At 45.1% G+C, this 15,050-nt stretch overlaps 1 protein-coding gene across 1 annotated transcript; it reads left to right on the top strand.

Moving 5' to 3' along the window:
- The first annotated feature begins 469 nt into the window (after nt 1-469).
- On the top strand, nt 470-14,208 carry PROK2 (prokineticin 2). The gene is made up of 3 exons (XM_037905185.2): nt 470-581; nt 7,180-7,305; nt 12,648-14,208. Exons 1-3 carry the CDS (start codon nt 513-515, stop codon nt 12,771-12,773), a joined length of 321 nt encoding a protein of 106 aa, XP_037761113.1. The 5' UTR covers nt 470-512; the 3' UTR covers nt 12,774-14,208.
- The last annotated feature ends 842 nt before the right edge of the window (nt 14,209-15,050 follow it).

Here is a 15,050-nt window from a genome sequence, read left to right as displayed (position 1 = left end):
TGAGCCGTGGCACTCTGTGGGCATTGCCCTGTGTCCCCCCACTACACCATTCTCTCATCAGCACCTGTGTGACTCCGCATCAACCTGTGTGTCGGTTTCACGTGTCCCCAAGCGTGTCACTTCGTGACCCGCTCTGTACCAGTGCACCGCTCCCCCTGCCTCCCTATGAGTGTGTTGCTCCCCCAGTGGGTGGGTGGGTGTGTCACTCCCCCTGCCCCATGGTGGGGCGGGTGTGCCTCTCTCTATCCCCCCCGTGGGTGGGTGTGTCGCTCCCCCTGCCCCCCGTGGGTGGGTGAGTGGGTGGGAGTGCCCCCCCCCCCGGCTCTCCCGGCGGCGCTGCCGGGGCGGGTGGGTGACTCACGCTGCCTTTGAATGGCAGCCCCGAGCTTTATAACGGCGGGAGCGGCCCGAGCTCCGGGCTCTGCTCCTCCAGCTGCTGCCGCTGCTGCCCTCGGGGCGGACCCCCGCTCCCGGCGCAGCCCAGCGCGGCCAGGCACCGGGCACCGGGCACCATGCGCTGCGCCCCCCTCCTGCTGCTGCTGCTCCTGCTCTCCGCGGGGGACGCCGCGGTCATCACCGGGGTGAGAGCCGCGGGGAGCCCGGGGGGACGTGGCAGCCCGCCCAGCGCCACGCTCACTTCCCGGCCCCCGGCGCCGCGGGGGAGCGCCCCTCTGCCGCCCGGCTCTCCGGCCGCGCCGCGGGGCAGGGCTGAGCCGGCTCCTGGGACGGGGGGCAAGGGGGTGAGTGGTCCCAGGTGCTGGGGGTCTCTGGGGGGTGAGTGGTCCCAGGTGCTGGGGGTCTCTGGGGGTGGGAGGTTCATGGTCCCAGGTGCTGGGGGTCTCTGGGCGGGTGGGAGGTTCATGGTCCTAGGTGCTGGGGGTCTCTGGGGGGGGGGAGTGGTCCGAGGTGCTGGGGTCTGTGGGGGGGTGAGTGGTCCGAGGTGCTGGGGATCTCTGGGGAGTGGGAGGTTCATGGTCCCAGGTGCTGGGGGTCTCTGGGGGGTGAGTGGTCTCTGGGGGGGGTGAGTGGTCCGAGGTGCTGGGGGTTTTCTGGGGGGTGAGTGGTCCGAGTGCTGGGGGTCTCTGGGGGGTGGGAGGTTCATGGTCCCAGGTGCTGGGGGTCTCTGGGGGGTGAGTGGTCTCTGGGGGGGGGGTGAGTGGTCCCAGGTGCTGGGGGTCTCTGGGGGGTGAGTGGTCCCAGGTGCTGGGGGTCTCTGGGGGTGGGAGGTTCATGGTCCGAGGTGCTGGGGGTCTCGGGGGGGGTGAGTGGTCCCAGGTGCTGGGGGTCTCTGGGGAGTGGGAGGTTCATGGTCCCAGGTGCTGGGGGTCTCTGGGGGTGAGTGATCTCTGGGGGGGGGTCAGTGGTCCGAGGTGCTGGGGGTCTCTGGGGGGTGAGTGGTCCCAGGTGCTGGGGGTCTCTGGGGAGTGGGAGGTGAGTGGTCCCAGGTGCTGGGGGTGTCTGGGGGGTGAGTGGTCTCTGGGGGGGGGTGAGTGGTCCCAGGTGCTGGGGGTTTTGGGGGGGGGTGAGTGGTCCCAGGTGCTGGGGGTCTCTGGGGAGTGGGAGGTGAGTGGTCCCAGGTGCTGGGGGTCTCTGGGGGGTGGGAGGTTCATGGTCCCAGGTGCTGGGGGTCTCTGGGGGGTGAGTGGTCCTAGTGGGTTTGGGGGGGTGCCAGTGGTCCCAGGTGCTGGGGATCTCTGGGGGGGTGAGTGGTCCCAGGTGCTGGGGGGTCTCTGGGGAGTGGAAGGTGAGTGGTCCCAGGTACTGGGGGTTTTGGGGGGGGGGTGAGTGGTCCCAGGTGCTGAGGGTCTCTGGGGGGGTGGGAGGTTCATGGCCCCAGGTGCTGGGGGTATCTGGGGGGTGAGTGGTCCTAGTAGGTTTGGGGGGGTGCGAGTGGTCCCAGGTACTGGAGGTCTCTGCAGGGTGGTTTGAGGTTCCTATGGGATGAATGGTCCCACGTGCTGGGGGGGGGGGGAGTCTCTGTGGATGTTAATGGTTCCAGGTACTGAGGATACTTGTGGGGATGGTTGGGGGTTTCGGGGGGGGGAGGGGGACGATCTGAGGTCCTGGGGGTCCCTGGGGATGTTTGGGGATCAGTGGTCCCTACTGTTTGGGGGTTTCTATGGGGGTGAACGGGTCCCATGTCCTGGGGGGCTGTGGAGGTAATGGGGTCTCTCCTGTTACACTGTGTGGGTGCTGGGTGCCGAGCTTGCCCGCACTGCGTTCTGCCAGCATCTGCTCCATCCGGTAGCTAGCTCAGCCCTTACTCTGTTCCCCCTCAAGTTCCTTTATGCCCCTGTTTGGCCGGGTTTTATTGCACACTCTCTGGCCTTTCTCAGTGCAGAGGTGCCCGCGCCTGGCCTGCATCAGGCAGGGAGTGAAAATCCCTGCCCTTGGTTTGATCTTCACCCCCAAGCTGTGTCCAGGCCCAGGGTCCCACCCTGCGGTCCTGCCTCACACAGATCTCCCACGGAAGCCTGCAGTATGGAGATGATAGTCTTAGCCCAGACAGATTGGTCCTGGGGAGACAGTTCGCACTAGTTGCAACTGACATTTTATTTGTAACTGGTTAAAATGAAAAGCAGGGGCTGGAGCCCGATTTCCAGTAATAGCGAATGCCCCCATTTGATTCTGCTTTTCTTCTTCCGTAACTTACCACAAGACTCCACTTTTCTCACAAGGAAATCCACCTCCTTTCAGCTCTTTAGCTCATTTCCAGCAGATGGACTGAAAGCTGTCAGTTTCTCCCTTGAAGTTATACCTGAGATTTGTAGACTGCCTGACCCTTGAAAGAATTAGCCACAGTACTTTCCAGTTTAAACTTTTATTATGCAGTGAAACTTGATCATTTAACATCCTATTTTCCCTAAAAGATCTCTCAAACTTATCCTCAATCATAGTTAAGAGAATTAGCGTTAAAAACTATCTCCGTTAAGAAACCAATTTTTATTCATCCCTTGAGTGGTTATTTAAGAGCAGGTTTATTGTGTGTTAATGTATTTAGAGTTTTTAAAACTCTACTGTCCATTAATTTCCCCCTATAACTTGTCTCCTAGTGCCCAATTTAGATATTGATGTTAAAAATGTCTAATGTTTGTACAGGCTTAATTTCCTTTATTATTTTGAGTGGTCCTTTATTATTTCCTTTATTATTTACATTTTGAGATTATTCTATTGGTTTCACCCGATGAAATGCACCTGCTTTAAAAGGTTCAGAAAACAATGCTTTGCTGTATCTCTTTCTCTCTCCTTTTTTCCCCCTTCCTTTCCTGAACTGGCCATGAGTTGATAGCGAATTGTTCGCTGCTATTTTTTATTAGAATACACTTTGGGGAGTGAAAAATACAATTTTTCTAATATGTTCATTGTTTAAATAAAAGTTGTTAGATTATTTTAAGTAAAAACTGTTCTTTTTCAAGGTTTGCTTTAGATTAATAGTTAAGCATTTACATTCTTTGGACATCTTAAAGTGTATTTTCAGTACATAATGTAACCATTTAAAAATTGACCGGTTTCAGAATAGTCTGTTAGTCTGTATCCGCAAAAAGAAAAGGAGTACTTGTGGCACCTTAGAGACTAACCAATTTATTTGAGCATAAACTTTCGTGAGCTACAGCTCACTTATGCTCAAATAAATTGGTTAGTCTCTAAGGTGCCACAAGTACTCCTTTTCTTTTTTCATTTAGAAATTGTATTCATGGCAACAGATATTTCATTGTTCTCCAAGGTTCTGGTCTAATCAATGGGAAGACTGGTTCTGAACCAATTTACTTGCACATGAGAAACTGTGAAGGAGTTTTGAAATATTTGAGAATTTGAAGATTTCTTTACATTAAGAATATTTCCAGATACGCTGTAGGTCCAGTTTAAATATTTGCCAATAAAGTCTTAGCTACACCTTTAAAACATTAAAAAAACCCAGTAAAAAAGAACAGAATAGTAGACAGGGAGTAAATGGATTGAAACAGAAAAGTGTATTAGAATTATAAAATACTATTTGCTTGAAACTGAAGTGTATTTTTACTAATCCTTTTACCATGTACTTTTGCGTATGTGAAATACTCATACAGTAGGTGAATGCTTTGTTAGTTTTTCTTTTTAGTGTTCACTCAGCATGCATGAGCACTGTGAATACTACTCCTTGTGCAGATTTAAGGCACAGTTGTCAACTTGCATGCAGTAAGTAAGCAAGCACCCCCACTATCACAAGAAAACAAAAATCAAAATAATCCCATTTCAAAACAAGCCAATCCCGAAGAACCCCAACACTCTGTGACTAGATCCCCCCCGGTGTGCACTCTGGGACTGTGGGGGGCCCGCTGTGCACCCCTGACTCTCTTTCTCCCCTTGCCCCTTCTTGCCGGGAGCCAATCAAAAAAAAAAAAAGAAGCAACAAGCGACACGCCAAACTCTAGCCAACAAGCAACAAGCTAATTAAGCCAAAAACAAGCCCAATTTCTGTGATTTTTTTTTTCCCCATAGGTTTGGCATCTCTGATTTAAGGTCTTGATCCGAAGCCTATTGAAGTCAAGGAGGGTCTTTCCGTTAACCAAAATGGGCTTTGGATCAGACACTAAATCGCAAATAAAGCGTACAGAAAGTTACCAGGGTTTTCCGCAAGAATTTAGTTGAACATGGACTGAGGAGCAGGAATGTCATTAAGTAACCACAGTGTTCTGCCCCAAATATGGGGAGTATTGGTATAAGTTAAAGGTTGGAGATAAGAGAAAGTGGGGAGCTAAAAAATGAATGGCGGGGCCATCCCTTTTTCTAGGATTTGGGACAATGTAATTTAATTCTTAGAGGGAAAACCTTAAATGGGTTCCAGAGTAAATAGCTGAAGACCAGGTTGAAAAGGAATATTGACTAGCACAATGTCTTAAATGTCATTATTATTTAGAATGTATTCAGTGTTCTTTCAGGGCTAGGTTCATCCTTACTGACACTGAGTAGCATCTCACTCTGCCAGTAGTCCCACTGAAATGAATGGGACTCCTTGGGGAGTAAGGTACTACTCAGGGTGAGCATGGGTGCGAGAATATGACCCATAAAGAGTAGCATGATAGTCGGAGCAGATTTTAGATCACCATAGCATGAGTTTCCCTACTTTCTGAGAAGGCACTGCGAGCTGTACAGCATTCACAAGACCGGGGGAATGGACGCTGTAAACTTGCATGCATTTGATGAATTCAAAATGCACCAGCACAAGATGGGTCTGATAAGCACCCAGAGATGCCGGGCTAATTAAAACTTGATTCTGTGCAGTTGTAGTGTAAGCACCTTCCCTCTCCCGCCTCAAGTGACAGACTTAATAACCTAATTTTGTATACAAAAAACAAGGACCAAATTCCAGAGACAGGACAACAGGAGAACAAAGAGGAAGCCCCCCCCCTTTTTTTAAATTGTCTTGTTTATGTGCACTCAATGGGGTTGTAAACCCAATGGGTTCTCAGACTACTCTGTCCTCCTCAAAATTTTTGCATGTGGCTGCACCATTGCTAAACCCCATTGTAAAGCCAAAAGAACTTATTTTGAATCAGAGGTGTTACTGTACCTTTACCCCAGTGTCACCAGTGCAGAATTTGACCAGTAGATTTATTTTGTTGTTTATGAAAGGTTAGAAAACAAACATTATCTAACTGAGAGGTTCTAACAGCAGTTTTAGAGTCAGATTACTCTTTTGGGTAAGTATGTATTTAGGCTTGTTTGTAATAGCTGTTGAATTTATTAAATATATATCTTACTGTGAGTGCTACACATTTTGGTTACATATGCTATTTCATTGCTCGTCCCTAGCCCCAAGAGCTTTTTCTAAGTTACTGTCTGTTCAGTAAATATGTATTTTGATGTGAGTTCTGCTGTTTGAAATGGCATAATATTTACCTGGGGGAGTACACAGAATGGCATTTATCATGTAAATCCCAGTATAAGATACTTAAGCCCTTATTTCTAAAACAAGAGCTTGTTTCAATAGACGGTAATGTCTCCCTCAGATCAATTAAGATTCCTTATGCATCCTTTTCTCAGTTTGCCTGTTGGAGACAATTGATCAGAACCCTTTTTTGCCTGTCAGTCCTGCTGTCAGATACTGGGGAGGGGCGGGGGAGACTAGGAGGAGGTGGGAAGGAAAAAAAGAGGTCAGATTCAGCTTTCCTTAGTTATGTGATAAGGCCCATTTACTTCAGTGAGACTCCTCACTTGAGCAAGTAGAATGGGATTTGCCCCTATAATGGTATAATTAAAATCCTTATAACCTTTTGGGGGGGTTTTAAAATGTATTTTAACAGGAATAAACATGTGTAGTAATACACTTCTGACCCCAGTGTTTCACTTGCTCTTAAATTTTTGGTTTTCAAAATGCACAAAGCAATTCCTAGTTCTTTTTGTGTTTATACAAGTATGTCTTAAACCAATGGTTGAAGTTTACAATGGACAGCACGTCCTTCTACATCTCACATCAGCACCTGTCTGGGTGTGGACTGTGCCAAGCCACTCTCTTAGATACTAAAAACCCCTCTTAATTTAGATGCAGAATATGGTCTAGATAATAATCATAACATCTCTGATTAAGCTTTTATTTTACCTAGTTCCAAGAGGACTTTTGTGATAAAAGTATAATACAGTCTTACATTTTCAAAGGCACTCAACCATAAAATACTAGAATTAGAATCTAGAAGGAAAAGTGATTCAAAAATCTTTAAATTCATTTATGAATTTCTCAGCATTAGCTTCTCTTCAAGACAGGGCCACTTATCAGTTTGGCATACTTTACTCCTTTTACACTTAGTCAAATACCTCAGGCCATGAACTGGAAAGAACATCAGCATATGCTTAAGTCCATCACTATTCAGGACAGCATTTTGGGAAGCTTTCTTGAATGGGGGCTGTAGACTAATTCCAGTTTTACCCCTCACATATACATGTGAGGGGGTAGCTGGTGGCAGAGTTGATCCTTCAGCCCTGATCCAGACCCCCTACATAGTCATGGCTTGTTTAAACATACAAGTCTAGATTCTGTTGTTATAAATGTTAAATGAGCCATCGTAGCTTGCAATCTTTTCAATGTATCGTAAGGTTCCCACATAAAAGCGTAGCTCAGACATTTGCAAAAAGCAGTGGACTGTGCTATTTTTGGAATGCTTTTGTTTGCCTAATACTGTTTATCTGTTTATTAAACTTCAGGCTTGCGACAGGGATCTACAGTGTGGGGGTGGCATGTGCTGCGCTGTTAGTCTCTGGATCCGCAGTCTCCGAATGTGCACGCCAATGGGCGACTTGGGAGAAGAATGTCATCCTTTGAGTAATAAAGTTAGTATGTACTAATGGCGGTTCTTATGATACTGAAACTGACAAGGCAGAAATAAATGTGAATCTATTTTGCTGTAAGTCAAATTGCATAAAAAAAATTATACGTGGTAAAAGTGTAGGGATCCGTAGTGTCAGTTACAATACCCAGCAGTTTGCTTCTTTATGGAAACAACATTGAAGGAACATACGTAAAGAAATATATTACTGTCAAAATTATTCTGAAGAAAACCCAAGGTCAAAAGTACTGTACATTTTTCTTTTGCATTATTTGATAGAAACAGTATTTTACAGTTCCAGAGCCCAACCCTTGATATACTTCCTCATGCAAGTAGTCCTTGATAATACAAGTAAGTGCCAGTAACTTCAGTGAAACTACTCTAGTGAGTAAGAACTACAGTATCCACACAAATAAATACAACATCAGTAGGCACCTGGTATATTCATTGGATGTGATATACCACATCAATGCCAGTTGTGCTCTTACTCTTAAAGATCCACTGACGCCACAAAAAGCCATTTAAACAGATACTGGTTTCCAAAAAAGTAAAAACTGCATTTGAGAACTCTCATGAAAGGCTACCTTTATTAAACTGATGCTCAAAAACATATGACTGAACATCTAGCTCTGACAGACTTTTTTTTCTATACAGTACAAGCCACATTGGAATATCTTGTCACAATGGTTAACCTTACTTGCAAATCTAATAGCATGATCCGAGTCTTTTCCAAGCATAATCAACAGCATCCACGTAACCCAGAATACTACTTTCAACTATATACATTGAGCTAAACTTTGTTAGGGTGTAGTCCTTTTATTGAAGTTGGTGGAAGAGAAATTGACATAGTATGGAATCAGAACCATATATTCATTTGAAAGTGGTTTTACCGACAGGTTTGAGACCATAATTTAAAATCTTGGTGATCTTGAAAGTCATGCCGAAGAAAATATGTGACCTAACAGTAGCCATGTGTGGAAGATATTAATTTCAGATCTGTGAGTGCAGTACAAATTAGTTGCATCTCTTACTAGCTGATTGTAGGCACAACGTCACAACTTTGTGTCTGCAATTCATTTTCTGAAGGGAAATACAGGTCTCAGTCTAGCTAAAAATATACCCTTAAATCTTCCAGTAAGGTATTAGGAACCAGATTGCACCAAATAATGTAATTTACTCCCACTTTAAGGCCCCTTTACATTAACAGAGGGATGTAAGGAAGCCTCACTGTAAATGAGAATCAGGACCTAGTTGTTCAATGAGTTTATTATTATTACAATAATTTATAATGTCCACTATATCCTTTAGCTGACTGTACACAGTGGTACAGTTAATAAAGAGGAATATCCAGATCCAGTTTACAGTTAGAGTCACTGAAGTTTACAACTTTTACAAGATTAATTTTAAACTCATGTTCTTGACCAGGCTACTGTACTTGACCGATAGAAAGCAAAGTTGACTTACTGTACTCTGTGAAATTTAAATATTTTCAAAGATAAAGTGGTGGAGGTGTTTCTCAAGGTTTCTTTCCTCTCCTTTAAATATTTTGTGCGTGCGGATTGAGAGACAAGTAGTGTTGATATTGAAACATTTCATTTGCCTGCAGGTCAGTTGCAAACCACACACCTTCAGTTTATACTTTCCCACACTGTTTTGCCATTGAATTTAAACACGCTCTGCAAAGACTAACCTACATTGCAAGGCAATTTAGTCTACACGAAAGATTAGCCTTGTTCCCACTTGGGCAGAAACTATCACCTGTTTTAAATAACACGTGATGAGTTTGTGTGGTGGACTCCTGACTGCTAGCAACTGTTCTGAGACCACTAAAAGCATTTCACTTACTGCAGAAAACTGTTCCTTAGACTATGTCCACACTTCAGTGTAGATGCTCAATACAGCGGTGGGAGGGGTTCTCCCATGGCTGTAGTTAATCCACCTCCAAAGAGGCAGTAACTTCAGTGATGGAAGAATTCTTCTATTGTCCTAGTGCTGTCTACACGGGAGATTGTCGATTTAACTACCTCTTTCAGGGTTGTGGATTTTTCACACCCCTGAGTGACGTAGCTGGGTTGATGTAACTTTTTAGTGCAGACCAGGCCTTAGTTTCTATCTAAAGTCCATCCCCCATTTGCTTAGTGTCTGAGCACCTCACAATCTTTATCATATTTATCCTCACAACACCCCTGGGAGGTAGGGCAGTGCTGTTATCCCCATGTTACAGGTGGGGAACAGAGAGACTGATTTGCCCAAGATCGCACAGGCAGTCTGTGGTAAAGCAGGAACTGGAACCCAGGTCTCCTAAATACTATGCTATTGATCTAATCACTGGGCAGTCCTTCCTCCCAAATTAAGCACTAACCTCCCCACACACACCAACATACTTTTTCATGTATAAAATGAGTAAAATATTATTTCTATACATATTATACAGCAAAAGGTTTAAACTGTTGTTTCACTGAGGATGCACCCAAATATGTACACCCTGTGACTATGAAGATGAATTTTTGTCCTGTCAGATCTCTCTCTCTCCCTTTGTAGTGCATCAATCATCATCTATCTAGGGCAATGCTGTGCAATCTGAAAAGGAGGACTTGTGGCACCTTAGAGACTAACCAATTTATTGGAGCATAAGCTTTCGTGAGCTACAGCTCACCTCATCGGATGCATTCTGGTGTGCTGTGCAATCTGTGGCCCTTCCCACTAAATGGTGGCCCTTCAGGTCAATTGTATTAGGTGGAGAATGTCGTGATTGTGGATGGAAAACGTGCTCCCTGAGCTGCCCCTTGTAATTTTCTGAAATGGAAGTGTTTGAATCGGGCCCATGGCTCGGAGGAGGCAGCAGTGGGCGCCGCCTTCCCAACTGCATCCCACTGCTCTTGCAGCCGCTCTGGTGTGAGCCAGTTGTGCTCTGAGCAGCTGCTCTTCCTTCCCAGCTGCAGCTGGTAAGCAGTTCCCCTGCTGCCTGCCTGCTCTGTTGCAGGGGGGAGGGAGGAGAGAGTCGCTGGTCCATTGCCTGCTTCCTTACTGAGCTGTGGGAAAAAGCTGGCTCTGCCTAGCTTAGGGAAGTGCCTAGCAAAGGGTGGCTCCAGTCCCCGACACGAGGCAGCCTAATAAAGGGGGGGAAAGGGAAGCAGATGACAGTTACGGCTCCCTGATTCTCTGCCCCAGCTCTGGTTAGGACAGGGCCTGCTCTAACTTGTGCTGCCTGGCAAAAGCTCCCTGGGACCATATGCCAACTGGGCATAGTCTGAGAGCACTGCACTCCAGCCACCCTCCCTCTCTTCTCAGTCAGCATCAGGGAGGCATGGGAGCCATCTATGCTGGCTCTTTGCCAGCTGGGGGTCTTCCCCACACTGGGGGCTCCTTGACAGACGTTGCTTGGTTAGGCCTTGAAATTGTGAGGGCCCTTCAGGACACTTAAATTGCTTGGGCTTGAGTGTCAAATGGGGGGAGACCACTACAGTTCAGGGTGAACATTGCCCTCCCTGCAGTCACTGACTGCCACCAGGACAGGTGCCTTTAAGCTGCTTTGTATGTGTTTTTTAAATTTTAATAATTTTTTTTAGCTACTCGGTCACATTCCACTTGCCTCTATCCTTATTGGCCAAGTGCAATGTGCAGTTTTAGTGACAAGCATGCAAGGATATAAGTGTTGGTTTCCTTGGGTTTGAATCTATCCTATGTGGAAATGAAATTCCCTTTGATTTCACTGGAGATTGCACTTGTGGAATTGGGCCCATGGTTAGGTTCTGGATAGTATGGCTGTGGTGAGAGTATCACATGGTAAGTATCTGTTTTGAGAGTTCCTCAGTTTTTAGACAGAGAAATATGTTTGTATCGTGCCTTTTGGGGAGTTTCAGTAGCTCTAAATTTAAATTAATCCCATTCTTTTTCACATACACCTCTAGGCCATAGCAGAGAACAATTCCAAGACAAGCTTTTTTCTGTAACACACGAGACACATCACAGGATTTCTTAGGCTGCAGGCTCTTTGGGACACAGGCGCTGGGTCTGAATCTCCTTTCCCACTGATATAAATAAGTTAGGAGTTACTTACACCAGTTTTATCTTAGTGTAAGAGGAGAATCATCCCCCAATGTCTTCATATGTATGTGTACAGCCCTCTGAGCACTACTATAATAGAAATATTAGATTGTAATTTATGCAACGGACATATTTGAGCTTTATGGCGGAAGAGTCAAATTATTTTCATTTAATTTTGTGAAATAATAGAACTGGAAGGAAAAGATGGTCCTATGTTCTAAATCTACAGGTCTGTATTATAGGCAAGCTTGGTAGCACTGCCTATGATTAACATTGCCTGACACTTCCTATTGTAAGACCCTGTTTTCAATGGCTTGTAGCTTTGTCAAACTTTAACTATTTGGGCTGAAATTTCCCATGCCAGGTGTCTGCCTCAGGCTGAGGTTTTTGGAAGGTTTCAGCTAAAATGTTTCAGCTGTTTCCAAGAATAAGTCTGGGGAAAAATGTGTTTTGTTAAAAATATATATATATAGTGATCTTTTCTTGGAAAGCTAAGTGTCCCTAGGCTTATGAGCAGGGCTTTTGTCTCAGGGATGTGCCTTTTGCTGTCCCCATGAAAATATGCCCAAATTTGGCCAAATTGCAAGCCTTAGAAAAATCGTATTTCACACATGCTCAGTAGATACTTGCTAGATCTGAATAAGGCATGTAACCAAAGACTGTATCATAATGCATATGCACAAGGGAACTGAGTTAAGTTGGCACAAGCAACCTTCTTTTAATGCAGGGTTTTTGTCGATATGTAATATAGATATACGCACCAAGAAAAGCACAGCACAACTTGAAATGGTGCACAAAGCTGGCTTTTAAGTTTCCATTGAACTCCTCCAATCCTGATCCAGCTGTTCTCTGGACACAACTGAGAGCACTGTTAAGGCCCACAAGCCATTATGGAAGCCAGGAATTGCTGGGCACAGGGAACAGTGGGGGCAGGAGCAGGGGTGACACATACAAGCCATTATGTGCTCTGTATGCCTCCAGGTAATTCTTCTCCAGTGGGGTGATCTTCTTGTGACCAGTTATGCTGCTTTGTAACGGCAGTACAGAGCAAGAAGAGTCATGAAGCCAGGGGTCCATCTAGCTCACTGTATGCCGATACCAGTGTGAAGTACAGATGGAAAAACAGGGACCTGATGACTAAGATTAATGCATTTTTACAATAGACATATTTATAAAATTGGAGGAAAAGATGACCTCATGTCACTGCCTCCATTTCAGCATACCAATGCGTACTGCCGCTACCTGCTGCTGACGCCGCTTCCTCTCGTCACTTCTGACCTTTTCAATACTTGCTTCCAGGTCCCGTTTCTTGGAAGAAGAATGCATCACACCTGCCCATGTCTGCCTAGCTTGGCCTGCCTACGGATATCTCCTAGCAGATTCAAATGTTTACCAGAGTTCAGAAACGAAGATGTCTTTTTTTAGCAGGAACGGTTCTTAACCATAAACAGCCACTTCATGTATTTACATTTTCCCTTGTTATTGTGATGAACAAGTTATTTGCCAGAGGAAATTCTTTAACATACTTTCTTGACTCGTAAACATTGAAAACAAACATTGAGATACTGTGGTGTTATGGCCAAGATTTTCAAAAGGGTCTGATGATGCCGGATGCTTCCATTTTTGGATGCTCAAACTGAGATATCTTAAAGGGGAGTGATAGGCAATTTCATAGCACTTTCTGGAAATCATGCCCCTTTAAAAATGTCCCAACTACAGGGCCCAGAAATGGAAGCATCCAAAATCACAAGTCGCTTGGTAACTCTTGGCCAGTATTTTTATACTTGAATAAGCTTGATTAAAAATGTGATGTGCGTGGAGGGGGGAAGGGGTGTTGTACAGGAGTATAGAGCAAAGCATAAGATGACTGCCAAAAGAAGTGTATATTTGGTATCTTTATTGTAATTATTATAGTATATGTAGGTTAGGTGCATCGCGACATTAACAGTTTAACCAATAGGTGTAGCTTTTAAACTGTCACATTAAACCAAAGCATCTAAGTGTAAAAAGTGTTCAGAGAATTCTGTATGTTGTTTTAGTGTTCAAAGAGAAGAAAGACTTGTTACTTAATCTGCCGTAAAACGTGCTCCTCACCTGAAACGATGTATTAAAATGTAGTTTCTATTTAAAAAGAAACCCTAAAATCTATTCTAATGGGCCACCTGACTTCTTGTCATGTGCATGTATTAATATTGCTGTGTAAAAATTCTGTATCAGAATAATGGCACTATATCATTTGATTTATTTTAATATTATAGCATTATTTTTGTTACTTTGGTCTTCAATTTTTATTCCATGTAAACTGCTATTACATATATCACAGACCAAAATTAGCAAAGTTCCCTAAAAGTAGGTCTATAAAAGAGTACACACTTTTATATATTTCTAAGGAAACTCCACGGTTCGTATGCTAAGAGCTCCCTAACGCAAGTTTCCAGCAGATTCTTAGCTGATGTGACTTGAATAATGGGGAATTTTCTTGGCGCTAACATCAAGGCATTTGCTAGGCATGTGCCCACAAGGGTCTTCTTAAGCTTGTCAGATGTGTATGGAGAGTGTGATTTTTATGAAACACCATGTAACTTGTCAATGGCTATGGTAAGAATTCCTATAGTTTGTGTGAGTTTCTCACACTGGCCTACCACCAGTGGTGTATACAGACACAGAAGGAGAAAAAGGGAGCCGTTCATCTTCCAACCATCAGTTCCTTTTCTGCTGCTCCTCATGTTCTGAGACAAGTTTGTGGAGTTGTGTTCTGGTCTATGAAAGTTAGAGGGGATGGGAAATACCTTAGCCTCTTCAACAAATATCTTTCCATGCACTGTCATGGACCCCCAGGAGAGGAACACTATGGTCTTGATGCTCCTCCATTTCTTCTGTGTGAAGCTTGGATGGAATGAAGAAGGGGGAGCCACTGAGAGCCGGTTGCGTCTCCCCGATTCAAAGCTGCCTGACACCAGTACAAGTTAGTTTTTCCCCTTTGGAAGCTCCCAGTGGCAGGGCCGGCCCACAACATTTTGGCACCTGAGGTGGGGAGCTCAAAGGATGCCCCCATGCCGCCTTGCTTGGGTCAAAATTTTGAAACTCTGGGTCCTAGTGGTGCCCCCCCCCCCCAGTCTGGCACTTGAGGCGGCCCCATGGTAAGGCCAGCCCTGCGCAGTGGAATACTAGGTGTAGCTGAGAGCTCTACTTTATACCACCCTCCTGTTCTCCTTACAGTGGGGTTGGGTCAGCTGGTACAGGATTTCCACCCCTGCAAAACAGAATGCTCCACCTGCCTCATTTGCATAGATGTCTGCAATGTGTTAGTCACCCCAGAAGTACAGCTGTCCTATTTGTTTCCAGATCAGTCTTGCAAGTCAAGACAGGACTTCTGCCTTCAATTCAGTCCCACTGTAATGTGTATAGCAAGGGCATGGGCTTGATGACCCGTGCATTGAAAACACACCACTGTTGTGTTGCTCTTTGATAAATGATTTTGACTCAGCTTTCATGTTTTCATGTACAGTTGATACATGATTTAATGTGATGCACCTAAGTGATGCTACGCTACAACTTCAGAGATGAGTGATTTTCTAGATTTCAGGAGGTGATCCAGAAGCATCAGCCTACAATAAACATATGACAGGGGAAACAAATAATTGTTTTGGTCGCTCTGGAGCTAATCAAAGGACAGAACGTAGACATTGGCAGCATTTCACA

The sequence above is a fragment of the Chelonia mydas genome, chromosome 7 (assembly GCF_015237465.2).
Source record: "Chelonia mydas isolate rCheMyd1 chromosome 7, rCheMyd1.pri.v2, whole genome shotgun sequence".
Lineage (NCBI taxonomy): Eukaryota > Metazoa > Chordata > Testudines > Cheloniidae > Chelonia > Chelonia mydas.
This window is presented reverse-complemented; position numbering and strand designations above follow the sequence as displayed.

What these genes read in the sequence shown, in the direction of transcription:
- PROK2 (XM_037905185.2), top strand. Translation starts at nt 513, where the DNA reads ATGCGCTGCGCCCCCCTCCTGCTGCTGCTGCTCCTGCTCTCCGCGGGG. An exon ending in ACGCCGCGGTCATCACCGGG is followed by an intron (nt 582 to 7,179) that starts GTGAGAGCCGCG and finishes ATTAAACTTCAG; the next exon opens with GCTTGCGACAGGGATCTACA. An exon ending in GTCATCCTTTGAGTAATAAA is followed by an intron (nt 7,306 to 12,647) that starts GTTAGTATGTAC and finishes ACTTGCTTCCAG; the next exon opens with GTCCCGTTTCTTGGAAGAAG.